Here is a 17,065-nt window from a genome sequence, read left to right as displayed (position 1 = left end):
AATAAAAGCATTAAGAAAAGATATCACTGTGCCATGTAGCAAACTGTTTATCCAGATTAAACTTCCATCAAATATACACATCAAAATAAAAGCATGATTCAAAATAAAAGCCTGAAATTGAAGAAATTGCAACATAAATATATTATAACTGTATAGTAAAATGTAATCCTCATTGGATAAATAATAATAATAATAATAATAATAATAATATTAAACAATTATTAATGAATAATGATTTTAAGAATAATACAAATTAAGCATTATATTACAAGCAACAGTGGCGGAGCTAGGCGGTTTCCAGGGGTGGCCGTGGCTACCATGGACCGAAGCCTGGCCACCCCATTGGCCACCCCACTCGCAATTGCTGTTTTAGTAATATTTTGGCACAATTTAGTTCTTTAGAGGTGAAATTATCTCTGTACAAATTATCCCCCCCCACCCCCAACAGTCCGACGATATAAAAATGGTGCCCGAACATTTCTGTGCCACCACAGACTGATCGCTTGCCCATACCTGGCCACCCTTTGAAAAACTCCTGGCTCCGCCCCTGACAAGCAACAGTGCTTTTGTACTGAATGAAAGTTTGTTGAAAAATGTAATGGTATGTTGATAAGTAGTTGTTCTGTTTTTTACTTGTTAAAAGTTTTTTAAAGTGTAAGGAAGATTTTTTGATTAGACACTATTTGATAATGAGATCAAATTAAACTTTAAAATATGGAATTCTGGAAAAAGGGGAGAGGGTTTTGTGGGGAAAAACATTTCAATAGGGACCTGCTTAAAAACAAAAAAGTGTTGAAGGAAACATGCATCAGAGGTGGGTAGAGTAACCAATATATTTACTCAAGTAAAAGTACAGTTACTTTTTTTACTCAAGTAGAAGTAAAGGTATTAATGTAAAAAACTGCTTGAGTAAGATTAAGAAAGTATCCAATTAAATGTTGTTATTAATACTCAAGTAGTGAGTAACTAGTTGCTTCCACATAAAACTAAATGGAGGAATACGTCCGGGAATTATTGTGGGGAATTATGACAGAGCGTTAATTTATGGTTGAACTATCACTTTAAGGATGCATTTCAAATCTGGATGAACCTGCCAATTAGAAGAGAAGTTCGGAAACCAGTTTCTAGTAATTATTATGGTGAAAAAAGTGAACAATGTCTCACAGGCACAATTATAAGCAATGCCGAATATACTGTTGCTATTTCAAAAGTCCTGATTGGATTCTTAGTTCAGTGAAGTAACAGTACACTCAATGTTGAAAGAATTTAGATAATTAGTTCTGTACACTAAGGATAAACTGCACCGTATCTCTGTTTTTGAAAGCGTGATAGGCTTATTTAGAGCTTTATTTAGGCTTACTCAGAGCTCTGTTGTCCAGGAGAAAAACGTGGCACATCTGTCAAATGCAGAAATGCTGTGCATGCGCAGACAGCTCGTACACCAGAAGTCAAGCACACAATCCTCAAAGCATAAGACATTTACACCTAATGCAGATGTTTACAACGATTTAGGAACTGATATATTACAACTATTATATAAAAATTTATAATTATAAACTGAGGTCATAAGAGCCCATAGTTGCAGAATCACCCTGAAAATGACAATGACACAGACAAGCCCACATTATCATAATTGCTAAAACTTAACATGCTGCAATTTAAATCTTGACGTATCCACTTCTCTTGGTGTAAAATGAAGGCACTGCATGACAAAACTATTCTTTTTCATGGTGTGGAGCGAAGAAAGTGTTTATTTGGTGCACTTGCTGCTGCTGCAGTGGTGGACTCGACTCCAGTGACAGAGCTTATATTTACACTTATTAAATTAAAACCAGTAATGTAACTACAGGAACGTCGCTCATTGTAACAAAGTAAAAGTTTCATTAGAAATTAACTTGAGTAAGAGTGAAAAGTACCCACCTTTAAATATTCTCATTAAAGTAATTTTTTTCCAAGAAGTTACTCAAGTAAATGTAACAGTGTAAATGTAGCACATTACTACCCACCTCTGACATGCATATCTTTTAATTTATAATTTACAATAAAATGTCATTTTAAATAGGCTTATGGGGTGTGTTCAATAGAACATTATCATATTAGCAATTGGTATCGAGAACCGTGAAATTTCACTGGTTTCAGTACCGACTGCTAACATTTTGGTACCTTGACAACTCTAGTCTTGTGACTATACTTTTAAAAATATATTTGTTTTATGTTTATAGATTGGCCCCATTCACTTCCATTGTAAATGCTTTACTTGAACAAACACTATGGTCTTAATAAAGTGCCCGATGTTGTCTTCAGCTTTTGTAGCCCATCTGCCTCACACAACAACTGACTGTTGTGTGTGAAGGAGATCCGTCTGGCACCAACAATCATGCCACATTTCAAATCACTGAGATACATTTTTTTCCCCCCATTCTGATGGTTGATGTGAACATTAACTGAAGCTCCTGACCCGTATATGCATGATTTTATGCTCTGTACTGCTGCGACTTGATTGGCTGATTAGATAATCGGATGAAGAAGAAGGTTTACAGGTGTTCCTAATAAAGTTCTCAGTGAGTGTGTACCCTTCAAAAAAATGGTTTCAATTAGAAGCAAAAGGGTTTTACAGCCTGATATAATTGAAGAATCTTTTTTATGTGTCACAAAGGACTTTCTATACTCTAGTTCTTTAGAAAACAATCAGAATTCTTAACACTGATTTTCCTCCAAAATCGCTGCCAATGTGGAGTTGACAGATTCCAACCTGGCCTGACTGTAATGTAACATTTAGAACTTTATTAATGTTGAACAAAATAAATAAAACAACAACCTTTATGCAGCAAAATAAACAAATAAATAAAAAATCTTTATAAAAAGTACCTTTTGTTTTGCTGCAGGTGCTGCAAGGAACCATTGAATAATCTTTATTTTTAAGAGTGTTGGAGTGGCTGGATGTCACTTTTAAATCACACATCCACATGCTTTTACCCACCCAGACATAGACACACATACTTGGCCCTGGTATTGATTGGAGAAGGCTCAGAGAGTGTTCGTTTGATGTGTTGATCGATGTCATCTTCTATTTGCTGTCTTATGTCGCTGCTGCTGCTGTGTGTGTTCTTCTATTAAGACCTGTGTCTCTCTCTTTCTCTTCTCCAGCCTCTAATCAGCCTCCCCGTTTCCAGAATTACTTCTTCCAGTCATACCTGCTCATCTATGAGGATACACCAGTGGGTGAGTGTCACTGCCCTACATCTGAATTCATAGAGATTTTTACTATATGTTGTAACCACACACAGGCTTGGGAGTGTTACTTTGGAAACGTGTTCCACTACATATTACATGCTGTAAAATGTAATTTGTAACGTATTCTGTTAGATTACTCAAGGTCAGTAACGTATTCTAAATATTTTGGATTACTTCTTCAGCACTGGTAGATTTCACTTGTTTTGACTATAAAAACTGCCAGTACAGTAAGACAAAATACACATGTTAAAAATACATTCTCTGAAAAACCTAAATATCTTATGCAGTGTTGTTTTTAAAACAAGATTAATCAAATTTATATTGTTTTAAGGATTGTTTAGATATTTTTACAGGAAAACAATACAAAAATTATTATCAAGAATAAGTTTTTTGCTCTAATATCAAAAGTTTTACTAGAAAAAAAAATGTATGATCCAACGTGAATTTTCTTGCAAACAAAATAAGATTGTTTCTGGTAACATGTAAATCTAAAATAGCTAGAAATAGCATTTTAGCTTAGCGTAAAACTGACAATTAATACAAGGTTTATTTCTATTTCTTGTGCTCCAAACTTACTTCAAACTTACTTCTCTGTCTGCTCGTATGAATGTAACACATCATAAGAAAGTGTTTCAGCGCTGTTCAAATGCACTTTGGATCGCATCATTTATATGTATAAATGTTTTCCATCTGAAAGGACTAAATAATAAATGAAACAAATTATAATAAAATGCAAAGTAATCTCTTCAGTAATTAAATACTTTTGAATGTATCTGTATTCTAATTACCAATGATTTAAATTGTAACTGTAGTGGAATGCAGTTACTTATATTTTGTCATTTAAATACGTATTCCAGTTACATGTATTCCGTTACTCCCCAACCCTGTCCACATGGATGTTTGGCTTTCATATAATATGCATTTTATAAAGTGCTGTAAGATGTGGCCAGTCAAATGTTTATGTGTTTATGTATTAATGTGTGTTTGTGCAAACAGTATAAGTCAGTTCATCCTCACTGTAATAAACTTCCCATCTTTATCCCTTATTCATTCTCTTCCTGTCTTAAATCCCTGTTTCCCCTTTTCCAGTCTCTAGGTCAAAGAACATGCATGTTTATTTAACCCTGTGACCTCTTGTTATCATAAGCTGCTTTTTGCACTTTTTTCTGACCCTCGGTTTCCAGTTTGACCAACTGTTTGTTATTAGCTTCAGTTTTTATCCTCTCAGTTGTTATGAACTGAATAATAAAATGCTTATTTAGAATTTCTGTATAATTGCTAGAATGAAGCACCGTTGTTGTGTTTTGGGCCTATAAAACAACTTCCCTCCCTCATAAAGACCAGTTATCTGTCCAAGACACTATTCTATCTAGAATAATTTTTTTGGAGAGTGTCACTTACATTGTTTCTGTCTCCTTGGCTTTTCATAACACTCAAATACATTGACTTTATATATTGTAAGCTTGCAAAGCTACACTTTTTGTGCATTTGATACGTTATACAGGAGATCCAGCATTAAATGTAGTAAACATAGTTTGCACAGGAACACAGAATATCATTATTAATTGAAGAAATGTTAATTATAAATTATTTATTAGAATTATTAACTCTTGTTTTTTGGGGGTTCTCAGAGACCCCAGCTGAAACATGAACATCTGGTATGAATTTTCCCATTCTTAGCTTTCCTAATTGATGTACACACTGTAGTAGTGCACTCCTCCAGCCAGTTGTTTATTTTGATTCATTTTATAAGTGTTTTTGATGTATTGGCAAACAGATGCATTGTTACCAGAAATGATAACAGTCCCATTTCTATAAAAAAATATATAGTTTTAATTAGTTCAGGAGTACTATTATTATTTTAAACATTGTCCAAATAACTATTGATTTATTTTGGAATAAAACTTTTTAATTGAAATATCTATAGACTTTTAAACACTTTCCTTAAGAGCAGTAAAGTGTCAGCTAGCAAATCCACTGCCAGCTTTGATATTACACAACATGATCTCATGAAAATTCATATGTATTCTTGCGTAAAGTGTGGTTCTAGTAAATGCACATTTACTTACGTTTTCATTGACACAGAAACGCACAATCAAATATTGAATCCGTAGAATTAATCTGTTAATTTTATTAATAAAATGCTCAATTCCATCACATTTATTTAACACATTTTCTTTATTTGACATTATAACGGTTTAATTCTGTTCTTTGTGATTTCTGGTGCCGTTTTCAACTCATTTCAAATGGTTATATCACTTTAACCAAGACTAAACTTTATAACGTTTAAATGACTTACAATTCTGTAATTGTTTAATCATTCACTAAGCATTTAATTTCGAATCAAAACATAAAATGAACCACAATAGCACAATAAAAACAATCATAAAAGTAATACATTTTATTTGTGTGCTATAGCTTAAGTCCTCAGATAGTTAATTGTGAGGAATATACCCAAATTTAAAATGGTTTGTTTCATTTCACCTTAGCGTAACTGTCAACACTTGCATTGATTTAAAAATGTAACAATTGCCCCGTCAAGAAGTGTTAAGACGCAGGTTTTACGGCAGTGATGTCAAATGCTCTTTGGCGATCACATGTTTTTGACCGATTGTGACATGCCATATTCTGTGATGTATTCGTTTGAAGAGATATGACAGCGCCTTCACGGAGATCAGCAGAACATTTTTCAGCATTTTAAAACTTAAATTTAAGTACACGATTGCAGCACAATTAGGATACATTTATCTGATGTGTTGTTGTATAATCTTCATAGATTTAACTCTGTGTTTGTGCTTAGTTTCAAGCAGCTCTTTGCTCTAACAGTCTCTGTCTTTAAGTCTGTGTGCCTGTATTTATTTCAGCATTTTTAGGGACTCTGATGATTGACAGGGCAATTTGAGAGTTTCAGGGTTTTCATCACCTTGCCGTTTTGTGTCGTGAGTTGGATTTAAAATAGGTCTATCAGGCCACTTCACTGATAGGATGCTCTCCGAACTGCAAATACACTTATGCTCATACCCCACTTATCCCAATAATCTCAGAATTCTGCCAGCCAGTCCTTTAAACTGAACGTCTCTGCAGCTAATAACTCATTACGCACTTTAACATTCTGGTTACAAACATTCTAACCTGAAGAATTAATCTCATGCAATTAATTCAGCCTGAACTGTTTAACAAACAGACTCTATTCAAAAATTGTTTTATACATTATTTCAGTGTTAATTGTGCTATATTGTTGGTGTTTGTAAACTTTATAATTTTGTAGACATTTAAGATTAAGTTTGAAACATTTTAGTATGATTTTAAGTTAATATTTAAGTTTGAAAACTCCCATTGACTTGATAGATAGAAGATTTGTTGCCAATCATTTTGATGACAGGCTTTCGCTCCAGCATTTCATAATGATCATAGCAACATTTGAGATTCTATGCAATGATATTGGTCCGCTGGTTAGTCAAGCTATGAGTGAATTGATCAGTTACATTACTTGCTTAGGCAAAGTCACGCGTCTTCATTGACGCACATGTTACTCTCCTGTTCTACCCGCTCTGTACGGGACTCGAACCGGAGTCTCCGGCATGGGAGGAGGGTGCGCTAACAAGGAGGCTAAAGGCTACAGCCCATAGTGTCAGTCGCTAGTGCACTTCTTGAGGTCAGGAGAGTGAGATTTATACACATTGCACAGCTATCTATCAGCTGGCTCCCATTACACTCACCTCCCTAAACCTCACTCCCATCCGTTTAACAAAGTTTAACTTTATGCAAATCAGGAGCGACTTTTGACAGCGACAACCAATAGGACGGAAGAGGATGTTCAGTGGAGGTCACGTCATCTGTCTCCTTTGAAATAATGGCGTAGAGTGCAGACTAGATGGAGCAGCTTAGTGATGTTTCTGTGAGCAATTTCAATGTTCTATGTTTTGTTTGTAACAACATACATGGATATAATAAAAATTGGGGTGCGTTGCGGCAGCCTCCTCTTTGGTGCCCCCCCCCAGCAAGTGCTGCCCTAGGCAACTGCCTAGTACACCCATGCCTAGAAATATTTACATTTTACATTTATTTACATTTATGCATTTGGCAGACGCTTTTATCCAAAGCGACTTACAGTGCACTTATTACAGGGACAATCCCCCCGGAGCAACCTGGATTAAGTGTCTTGCTCAAGGACACAATGGTGGTGGCTGTGGGGATCGAACCAGCAACCTTCTGATTACCAGTTATGTGCTTTAGTCCACTACACCACCACCACCCTGCACGAAATAGCACTGCATACAATGAAAATCCCTGAAATCTCTGAAATATAAGTTTGTTTTCTTGTTTATTAATTGCAATATTAATTAAAGCATCTCCTTTTTATTTCTGCACATGAAAGAAAATCATACAGGTTTACAATGACAAGAGGGTGAGTAAATCATGACAGAATGTAGCGAACACAAGTTGAGACAGTCACAATGTCGGGGAAAAACTGCTTTATTAAATAAAAGCAGGCAACAGTACAAAACAAGGGCAAATCCAGTGAAGAGTAGTCAAGGGGAGCGTGAGGTCAAAGCCGGGGAATCGGAGAATATAAAAGGGGCAAATCCAAAGAGAGAGGTCGTGGAAAGCATAGGGTCAAAGCCGGGGTAATCAGAATCAGCGAGACGGGACTAGAGGGAGCAAAAGACAGGGGAACAAGGGGAGCTGGCAAGCTAAGGGGTAAACGAGAGGAGTTTCAGAACTAGACGAGACTAGCGGGGGGCAAAGACACGGGAAACTAAATACAATAACCAACCGCAGTGAGACAAACGGGTTGTGAAATATATAGGGGCGAGTGCAGGTGTAAACAATGATAGGTGATGAGACGAGTGCAGGTGAAACTAATGTGGTGACTGAGAGCGGGCGCAGGTGTACATAATGTTCTGGCCATTGGGAGCGGGCATGTGAGCCCGAGGGGGGAGATAGTGTACGAGCGTGTGAGCTCGTAGGAGCAAAAACGAGCGTTTAAGCTCGAGCGAGCAAAACGGCGTGGTAGCCCGAGGGAGCAAAACGAGCCAGGAAGCTCGAGGGGGCGGAGCGAGGGAGCGGGGTTCGTGACACAGAATTGTCATTTTTGGGTGAACTATTCCTTGAAGCATTTAAATCTCCATTACACAATCTTTATCTTCATGACGTCATAATTGTAAATTACATTGTTTAATTTGGACATACTTTAGAAAGTTTTCTTCAGCTGTGGCACAGTATTAGCTAAAAGACAACAGGCAAAGTTTGTTTGCAAATAAATCAACATCTGTCAGTCCCCCCCTTCCTCTATCTTTCTCTTCTTTCATTGTATATCTTGTTGAGATTAATTTATGCTTATTGAGATTAATTAGGATGTGAAAAACTGTTCCCAGATTAGCATAGCTTCAGTCAGGGTTCATTTCCACCTGCAGCAGTGTCAGCATGCCCTGTGTGTCCTCTCTGCCCGGCCTGACTCTGATTGGTGGTCGGAGCTGTCAGCCATGTCTGATTGGATGACTCTGATGGCTTATTCATGGAGAGGGCGGATGATTAGACAGTGCCAATTTGTCGGAGTTATAGTTTATTTGTGGCACAGATGTCCTCGTACTGGAGGACTTCCAGAACACACACACACACACACACACACACACACACACACACATGTTGTGTTTCCATGTTTTATGGGGACTTTCCATAGACATAATGGTTTTTATACTGTACAAACTTTATATTCTATCCCCTAAACCTAACCCTACCCCTAAACCTAACCCTCACAGAAAACTTTCTGCATTTTGACATTTTCAAAAAACATAATTTAGTATGATTTATAAGCTGTTTTCCTCATGGGGACCGACAAAATGTCCCCACAAGGTCAAAAATTTCGGGTTTTACTATCCTTATGGGGACATTTGGTCCCCACAAAGTGATAAATACACGCTCACACACACACACACACACACACACACACACACACACACACGGCAACCGCAACCCAAACTCACACATTTACATAAACAATCACTTACAAACCCACACATACACACTCAGACAGACATGTCTGGAGACAATAACTTTTTTCTGTGGTGTGTATATACGCATATAAACACGTAATGCTAACAATATCTGTGTTTGTACAGGACATTTGGCACCTGCAGAATTTAATCTGAGGATACGCACTGAAATATGCCTTATACAACCTTATATCTGGGGGAGTCCGGGGGAATTTTTTTGAATTTAATTATTATTAGAATAATTATTAAAGATAATTATTAATTATGAAAATCAATAGAACATTTATTAGAATCAATGTTAGCTTTTTAATCCTTTAAATCATCAATCATCAAAGATAACCATCAATTATCAAATTCAATAGAATATTATTTATTATCAAAGATAATTATGAATGATTAAAATCAATAGAACATTGATTAGAATTAATGCTAGCTTATTGATCCTTCAAATCAACAAGCATCAAAGATAATTATCAATTATCAAAATCAATAGAAAATGAATAAGGATTAATATCGCCGGGGCACAAACCTGGCTTGAATCAGAGCACTGACATCCCCTGCCAGCCCTTGACACAGGTGCATGCAGAACAATACCAAAACACTTCTCTTTAAAGTATAACAAAGTTTATAAATGCAGTAATATTAATTAATAATCAATACAATGCAGTCAATAAACTTCCAACTTCCAACTACAAACTAAACAGTAACATGATTAGATATGGTAACAAATAAGCCTACGGTACATGAGAGGATGGGATGTGAATGTGTGTGTGTGTGTTTAAGGAGGGAAAGAGGGCACAAATGGTGGACATGACTCTCGTGGAGAGTACGTCACGCTAATGTGGGCGGAGAGACTGGTTTATGGTGTCTGCCCGTTTAACCCGTGTCTCCGTTGGTCATTAACTTAGGGACAAAGCTGACTGAGCCGAGTTATCTACTCACCAAATGTGTGTGTGCGGTTAGTACGAGAGAGAGAGAACAGGGTAACAGAACCGAAACTGGTTTTAGCATTCGTGTTTGAGAAGGCAACTGTTAGTTTAGACGCTGTGAACGACTCGAAATTCGTCCACCGTGGTTGTTGGTTCTTTAATAGATAAACTCAGTGTGCTGGTCTCTCCTGAAAATTGCGGAAATACACAACAGTCCAACATGGTTGGACGACAACTCAGCAAATCTCATTTGTGGTAACAGTAAGTTACAGTAATACATTGAGTATTATTAGCAGCAATGAGTGGACTCGGCAGTCCGTACATTTTATAAGTAATATTCTTCATACACAAGAATAAAACTCTATAATAATTTATCTCTGCCCAGACATAAACCTCTTGAGTCACTTGAGGACTCGGTTAGAATGTGTGTTGGTCCGTCGTTTGACTCCGACTCCGTTCCTCAAAGCTTGGGTGATGACTCGAGGCCGTTTCCTCGCTCAGTCGGTGGGCGGTATGGCAGCTGATTCTTGGCGGGTCTGCGGAGAAAACGGCGAAGTCAACTCGGTTGAAGAAGGAAGAGAAATATTCTTTCTTCACTTTTGCAGGCAAAAGGCTGAAGACGCGGATTGCTTGGCGGTCTCCTTTGGATCCGTTAGCGTGCTCAGTAGAACACAGAGAAATCTCAGCTCGACCACGAGATGGAGATCGTATGGCCAAAATTTTCAGGTACATACGTTACTTCATTGGGCAACGAGGCTACACCTGGGAACAGCAGAGCTGTATCTAGATGCGCCACAACGCCCAGAAAGATCTCAGAGGTTTTTATACTCCCGATGACATCATGGTTGAGGGACGCATTCTGTCGTGTGCCTCATCCAATAGGAGTTGAGAGTTCGATTCTGATGATTCTCGAAACATAGGTGTAAAGTGTGCAAGGCTTCATGGGAACTGTAGTCTGACTTGGACTTTGATTTTGGCGCGGTTGTTATCAGGCTGTATGTAGGCCTCAGTCAGGCTTTATGATGGTATGTAGGCCTGCCTTTGTCTCATATATGAGTACATGAGGCCCAACAACGCACCTCAATGAATAGCAGAACGCTGGTGTCTCGAGACACATTTTAATATTTGTTATTCTCTCTCTCTCTCTCTCTCTCTCTCATATACAGTATATATATATATATATATATATATATATATATATATAATTTTTATATTTAAAGATAACTATATATAATGATTTCATCATTATATATTGAATTATTGTTATATGAGGGGCTTTCTAAGCAAATATTTGTATATGCGAATAATTGCGATTAATTAATCGGGACACCATGTAATTAATTTGATAAAAAAATTGTAATCGATTGACAGTCCTAATATATATATATATCAGTTTTGAGCAAAATAAAACCACACTAGCCTAATGCCAGTTAGGTCACATGTTTTTTTAATATCATAAATATTATGCAATAATATAATAATATTTATTGTCATAAATGTTTATACATTTTATCAATCAGTTTTGTGATTTTTTTTTCTTCATAAATTTCATTTATTTAATTTTTTTGCTGGATTATGTTGACTAATTTAAAATAAATAGGATTTTAATATAAATTAATAATCTTTTAAATAAATAACTACTGGAATAAAAATTGTGACATCTAGCCCTGGTTTCGCCTAACCATCTTAATTCTCTGACCCCCCTCCCGTCTATCTGGAAAATTAGGGGTTGCTTATTTTTATTTTTATTTTCCAGCCCAAATCACTTTTTTCTCTTGAAAAATCTGGCAGCCCTGTTCAATAATTGCCAGTGTGTCAAAATGATATTTGACAATAATAATAATAGAATATTCATATCAATGTTATAAATATTTCAATAAATGTTGACTTTCCACAAAATGTAAATGGTTGTCTGTAATTACAGTGTAGTGTATTTTGCTGTATAATATATGGCTTACAGTAATGCTTGCCATGTTTAAAGGGGCTCTTTGAACAAATAAATACAGCTCGATGAACTATGAAAAACATGCTAAATTACCTTCCTAATCACTGCACCAACTGGGATTTACTAATGGTTTACCTTTTATTTATATACATTGCTTTATGCAGTTATTAAACAGTTTATCATAATTTCGAGTGTCTGTTCCTGTATAGGTGTTCATGAGTGTGTGCATATGTACGTATACTATTGTGTCTCACTGCAGTAGTTTATAATGCAGCCAATATATGACTCTCTCATTCTCTCTGGACTGTTCCACTGAGACGCCATGCTCACTTCCAAATTGGCAAGTGACTTAATTAGTCAATTAGCCAACCATAGCACGTGCATTCATCTGTTTAAATGACAGAATACTTCAGGCCTGTTTGGCGTTGAATAGGGCATACTGCAGATAATTATAATGTTAGTTTAACAGCAATCTGCTGTTGCCTATGAGCAAAGTTTGAAGACTTAATTTAGAGCCTCAAAATGTACAGTTTAGATGAACTGGAGGCTGTTGTTTTCACAGGCATATAAAGTGAGGTGGCCAGAGTATTGATCTTGTGGCCTTGGTCTGGAGCTCAGATAGTCTTTTTTGGATCTGGATCTTGTCTTTTACAGTTTATTCTATACTGTATGTACTTAAGGTGATAATTACCTTGACCAGCTTCATCGTTGAGTGTCTTGAGTATCTTCACCATTACAGAAAATTTGACCAAATCCCAAAAGCTGCTTGGGCCAATTTACAAAATGTCTCCATCTAAATGGATAGCCTGGATCTTGAATTTATCAGGCTTGGGTCTTGAGGTTATTTGGCAGATGTTTTAATGCAAACCTACTAAAAATGTATTCAAGTTATACATTTATTAGTTCACACACTCAAAAAATATTTTAGCCTATTTTTAAGATGTATCCATTTCAATTGAATAACTCATTTCCATCTAATTGAATTGCCTAATCTTTAACCAAATAAAAGGTATAAATCTTAATATTAATTACATTTTCTTCAAGACTATTAAATTAGATGGAAATTTGTTATTCAATTGAAATGGATACATCTTATAAATAGGCGAGAGTGTAGGTGAACTAATAAATGTATATCTTGAATTCATTTTTAGTAGCTACTTCTTAAAAATAGGCAAAACATTTTTTTGGTGTATTTCCTGGGGATCAAACCCTTGACCTTGGCATTGTTAGCACCATGCTTTACCAGTTGAGCTTAAACACTTGGTCTGGACTTTGCCCTCTTTGTCTTAGGCTTGGCCTGGGTCTCAGGGGTTCTGGTCTTAGGGGATCTGGTATTGGTAAAGACACTTACTGTGTTATTTGACAGGTTTTGCAACGAGTCTAAACTGGAGTTTGATACTCAATCTTCACTGGTCAGATTTCCAGTACAAAGTGACCTTTGATTGGTGGAATTAGGTTACCTTTCAGTCAAGCTGAGTCATTGTGATGTAATTGGTTACCGTGTGTGCCTATTCAATTGCACTAACATGACTGTGTTTGAATAGTGTTTTTGTGCTGTTTTTTGTATCTGTTCATGTCTGGGTCTGGGTAAAGCTTTCTTATGTTTATTTGTCATTTTGGATAAGAGACCTAGAAATCCATACAAATATGTTTTTCTTTGTACACATCCACTTGTTAGTTATTATAGTATTACAGAACTCTACAATTATACAAACAATTATTCTGTTAAAAAAACATGAAATTCAGTTATTCAAATAAATCATTTCTTTTTTCTTTTTAAATAGTATATTGTTTTAAATGCAGTATGTGAACAGAAGGCCTGTAATATACATTTTAAAACACAAACACACTGAAAGTGCAACACTTTTGGAAGAATGTTTGAGATCCCATATGGAGAAATTTCTCACATCAATTAGAACACCTGAAACGTTTCACACATGAAATCAAATAAAGATGATTAACACCTGCTGAATAAAGCACATTTAGCCAATTGCATGACTTTACTCTTATTTTTGCTGTGTGATAATTTAGCAGTGTATAAAAAGTGGTGAATTCAGGGAAAGTTTAGTGTGTATTTAACTAAAGTGCATTGTCAAAATCATTTTAATCTACTTTACTGTGATTTACTTTTTTGTTCACTCAGTCTCAACAGCAATAAAATGCCACTTTATTTTTAATTTAATTTATTTTGAGCATTATAAAACATAGTTTTGCCCTTAATATCTGATTGAATGTGCTGTGTTACAAGCTGTTGTAAAATGAGTTTCTTACTGATACTATTAAAAATGGTTAGCTAATTTAACACTCAGTTTTCTGTGATTAATCGTGATTAATAATTGTACATTAAAAGAAACATTAAAATGTTATCATAAATATTTTTTTTTTATACTTTGTCTCAAAGAACTTGCAAGGTGTTGGTTAGTCCTTAATTTTAATGATTTAAATATTTAAGCCTACATGTTAAAATGCTTGTTTTTTTGCGGATAGAGTTAGACCCATGTTCCCATGTATAAATCTTTGATAAAGTATATGCAAACATGCCATAAAAATGATGGACATGCTGTAATTAAAAGTTGGGCGAAATATTCTGCCATTTTTCAGTGGATTTTAAATAATAGGATCAAATGTGCAGACTCAATTCATATCAAGCTTTATTGGCGAGATAAACCTAAGTGTACATTGCCAATGCATTTTTAGACATTTTATACATCAGATGTAAAACAAATTGAAAGATGTTGTTTCATTTGCTGAAATTTTAAATCTCAAAACTTTATTTTCTCTGGCTGCCGTTCAGTCTCTATCGCACACGTTGGATCTGTCACCTGGTTTCGCTTTTGACGCTGGTTCAGATGACAGAAAGTGAGCATTTTTGGGCAATAGAAAGAGATTTAGCATCTTACCCATATCTCTCCCACATCTGACTCACCACTTTTTTAGGTGAAGTCTCCATTCTCCATGTATCCAGGACATGTGTTGCACTTAATGAATAAGGATGCACTGCACCACACAATCAGTTTCTGTGCTAGGATGTGTAGTCGAGTCAAGCGTGTACCTCCCGAAAATGTATATATACCAATTTTAGCCACAGGAAGTGGGGAAAAACATTAGTGAATTTCAGTAAGCCTTTTATAATGACTGTTTTTAACATTCAGCCTCTTGTGGCTTATAGCTTTATTATCATTTACAGGAGCCCAGGCTGTTTTTTTCAGGTTGCCAAACTAAACCTTCATATCTGAGAAAGTTGATTGTGTCTGAGCCAATGATTGATTGTTAACACTTTAAATTTAGAGAGAAATGTGAGAGTTTGGTGTGCAAGGCTGCATTTCCACACAATAATTCATCCATGGAATTCAATTTAGTCATTAGGAAGTCTACATAGAAATGTATAACACTGTGGTGCGCTTTTCAAAACTAGTTGAATAAAAAAAAGAGATGATTCCTACCTTTTGAAAAGACAATCACTCCAAAGCTATAGTGAGTTATTTGAATGAAAGGAAATGTATTTTTTCTATCTGAACTTAGTGGAAAGCTCTCCTTTGAGCAGTCCTGCTCTCCCAAATGTAAATGACTTTGCGATTGACAGCTAAATAAGTGGTCTGGTTAAACAGTTAATTTCTTCGAGCTTAGAGCAATGATTTCAGTTTTAACGGCCTCAGGTATGGCATGGCAGTGTGTGTGTGTGTGTGTGTGTGTGTGTGTGCACAATCTAATTTAAAAGTTGATTTAAACAGTGGTTTGTGTGTGGGAACCTTACCTTGGACAAACTTATATTTGATGATGAAGAAAGTGATTTATTTAACTGCTGAATGATGTGCTGGTGTGGATCATGTTTATGCAGTGTTGTGACAGGATAATGGTTAATTTGTAGAGTAATTGTTCTTATTGGCAAATTACTTTAATTAGTTGATGACTTTCGTTCTTCTGTGGGAGACAAAAGGAGATATTTTGTAGAATGTCAAATGTTCAGAATGTTCAAACATGGCAAACATTTGATGTCTTTTTCGTCATTCATCATTGGTTATGGCAGAAGGGAAGTTTTTCATTAAATAAAGACTTAAAGAAATAGTTCACCCAAAAATGATAATTCTTTGATCAATTACTCAATCATAATGACTTATGACTTTCTTTCTTTAATGAGTAGATCTAAAACTTTCAAGCTTAACAACATAAAGGCAACTTATAGGACTAAAAGTAATCTATAGGACTTGAGTGGTTTAATCCTTGTCTTCTAAAGCGATATAATAGCGTTGGCAGAAAAGCAAAGCAAATATTCAGTTCAGTTCATTCAACAAAATACTTCACTTCCATCCAACTCTTTTTATGCATGCTTATGAGAGAAGCTTGTTCTTGCGTTCTCGTGGTTGACAGATGCGTGTTTGTATGTTCAGATGCGTGTGCGATACAAGCATGCACGTGTCAAGAACGAAGGTGCTTGAACTAGCTTCTCTCATGAATATGCATATAAGAGCTGGGTGTAAGTGAAGTGTTTTAGTGAGTTAGGATTGAATTTCTGCTTTTTTGCTCACCCAAAATGATTGTATCGCTTAAGAAGACTTTGATTAAACGACTTTATTTGAGTACGGATAATTTTTATGCTGCCTGTATGTCCTTTATAGGTTTTCTGGACACCATTGACTTGCATTGTATGGGCAAAAACACCTCATACATCCTTCAACAAAATCTTCATTTGTGTTCTGCAGAATAAAGAATGTCACATAAGTTTGAAACCGCATGAGGGTGAACTTTTCCTTAAAATATCGGAGTGCCTCGCACAGCTGTATGGATTTATTTAATGGTGCTTTTTGCCATTTGCTGTTGCTCAACCATATTAAGGTCAACATGAAAGTAAAATTGACCCTATTTACTTAATGGATGTTCCTAGTCTTTATTGGCCACAATTCATCAGTGCACGTTATCCCAAAATATATATATATTTTTTGTCTTCATAATTGTTTATGGAA

At 35.9% G+C, this 17,065-nt stretch overlaps 1 protein-coding gene across 1 annotated transcript in view; it reads left to right on the top strand.

The window, feature by feature from the left end:
- The first annotated feature begins 2,464 nt into the window (after positions 1-2,464).
- The window catches only part of LOC127660306 (cadherin-23-like), a 227,864-nt gene continuing 213,263 nt past the window's right edge, over positions 2,465-17,065 (top strand). The window contains exons 1-2 of the mRNA XM_052150444.1: positions 2,465-2,483; positions 3,148-3,222. Coding sequence (XP_052006404.1) covers positions 2,465-2,483; positions 3,148-3,222 — 94 coding nt within the window. The remainder of the gene's footprint in view (positions 2,484-3,147; positions 3,223-17,065) is intronic.

This window comes from Xyrauchen texanus, chromosome 20 (assembly GCF_025860055.1).
Source record: "Xyrauchen texanus isolate HMW12.3.18 chromosome 20, RBS_HiC_50CHRs, whole genome shotgun sequence".
NCBI classification, from domain to species: Eukaryota; Metazoa; Chordata; class Actinopteri; order Cypriniformes; family Catostomidae; genus Xyrauchen; species Xyrauchen texanus.
Note: the sequence above shows the minus strand (reverse complement) of the source record. Positions and strands in the feature narration are given on the sequence as shown.